This window comes from Nicotiana tabacum, chromosome 9 (assembly GCF_000715075.1).
Source record: "Nicotiana tabacum cultivar K326 chromosome 9, ASM71507v2, whole genome shotgun sequence".
Classification (NCBI taxonomy): Eukaryota; Viridiplantae; Streptophyta; class Magnoliopsida; order Solanales; family Solanaceae; genus Nicotiana; species Nicotiana tabacum.
In genome coordinates, this window is record NC_134088.1 from 83,037,102 (window position 1) to 83,039,298 (window position 2,197).

Genomic DNA, 2,197 nt, shown 5'->3' on the forward strand with positions numbered 1-2,197 from the left:
CATAAAAGCAAATAATTTGGTTGAACCATAGAATATGACACGTTTTGAGACATTGCGACCTTCTTAACTCGGAAGTTTGAGGACCCCCACAAAATTCTGCCCCAGTTTAAATGCATACTCCCGGCGATATATTTCTTGGTGATCCTTGACGTAATGAGATTGACGAAAACTCGTGATTTGCCTTAGTTCCTGACCATAGAGGAGAATGAAGATTATATTATGATGTGATCGAACCCACATGGCTGCCTCTGTATCCCCTCTTAAACGGGAATCATGTCAAGTGTAGTTCATGTTACATCAAAAGAAAGTGCAAATATAACCTCAAAAATAATATCTCTTGATGGCGCCTGAATTGATAGGTTGTGGCCATATTTCTCCATCCATTTATGCAAGTATAAGCGCTCCTCCTTTTAGTACTCAATGAACCATGTAAGGCCTTGCCAGTCATGTGAGAATTTTCCTTTTGCTTCGTCCTGATGTGGGAAGATCCGCTTCAACACCAATTGCCCCGGTGTGAATTTCCTCGATCTAACCTTTTTGTTGAAAGCCCTTGCCATTCTATTATGGTAGAATTGACCATGACACACTGCGTTCATCCTCTTACCATCAATGAGTGTCAGTTTCTCATATCGGCTCTGTATCCATTCTGCATCACTGAGTTCGGCCTCCTGTATGATTCTTAGGGAAGGAATCTCCACCTCGGCTGGTATAACAACTTCAGTACCGTAGACCATTAGATAGGGGTTGCCCCAGTTGATATGCGAACTGTGGTACGGTACCTGAGCAGAGAAAATGGTAGCTTCTCATGCCATTACTTATAGTTATCCACCATCTTCCTTAATATCTTCTTGATATTCTTGTTGGTGGCTTCCACGACTCTATTCATTTATGGCCTATATGCTGTAGAATTTTGGTGCTGGATCTTGAATGATTCACACATGGCTTTCATTAAATCACTGTTGATATTGGCGGCATTGTTGGTAATGATTGACTCAAGTACTCCAAATCGACAAACAATAATCCCAAACGAAGTCTGCTACGACTTTCTTAGTCATAGCTTTATAGGAAGCGACTTCGACTCATTTTGTGAAGTAATCTATAGCCACCAAATGAATTTGTGTCCATTTGAAGCAGCGGGTTCAATTGATCTGATGACATCCACGCCCCAACAGATAAAGGTAAGGGTGAACTTGTTGCATTAAGTTCATTGGTGGCACTCGTATCATATCAGCATGTACTTGGCATTGGTGGCACTTTTGAACATATTTGATGCAGTCTATCTCCATAGTCATCCAGAAATACCCTGCTCTTAATATCTTCTTGGCCAGAACGAACCCGTCCATGTGAGGTCCGCAGGTTCCAGCGTGTATTTCTTCGAGAAATCTAGATGCCTCCTTGGCATCGACATATCGCAACAATCCTAAATCATGAGTCCTTCTATACATAATTCCTCCGCTCTGAAAGAAGCGGTTGGCCAATCTTCAAAGCGTGCGCTTATGAGTGTATGTAGCATTTCTTAGGTATTCTCTTGTTTCCAAATACTCCTTGTTATCGTGAAACCATGAATTTCCATCGAACTCTTCTTCAATATGAGCACAATTAGCTGGCTGCTTACGAATCTCTATCGGGATAGGATCAATAAAATTCTTGTCTGGATGTTGTATCATGGAAGACAAGGTAGCCAGTGCATCTGCGAATTCGTTCAGAATTCTCGGGACATATTTGAATTCTATCTTCGTGAACCTCTTGATCAAATATTGCACACAATGTAGGTATGGCAATATTTTAGTATTCTTGGGAGCCCATTCTCTGAGCACTTGATGTACCAGCAGATCTGAATCTCCGATTACCAGCAACTCCTGAATGTTCATGTCGATGGCCAATCCGAGTCCCAGAATGCAAGACTCATATTCTTCCATATTTTGGTGCACGGGAACCTGAGCTTTGTGGACACCGGGTAGTGTTGACCAGTTTCTGATACCAAAACAGCTCTGATGCCCACTCCTTTGAAGTTTGCGGCTCCATCAGAAAACAACCTCCATCCATCATATGTTTTGGCAATATCTTCACCTACAAACGAAACTTCCTCGTCGGGACAATACGTCTTTAGTGGTTACATGTGTCCTTTGACCGCCTTCTGAGTCACATAGATGATGTCGAACTCACTTTGTAATATCTTCCACTTTGCTAGCTTACC

General features: G+C 42.1%; 1 protein-coding gene across 1 annotated transcript; it reads right to left on the bottom strand.

Annotated features, from left to right (window-relative positions):
• Positions 1 to 1,481: 1,481 nt before the first annotated feature.
• On the bottom strand, positions 1,482 to 1,919 carry LOC142163993 (uncharacterized). The gene has a single exon (XM_075221153.1). The coding sequence runs from the start codon at positions 1,917 to 1,919 to the stop codon at positions 1,482 to 1,484; it is 438 nt and encodes a 145-aa protein (XP_075077254.1).
• Positions 1,920 to 2,197: the final 278 nt, after the last annotated feature.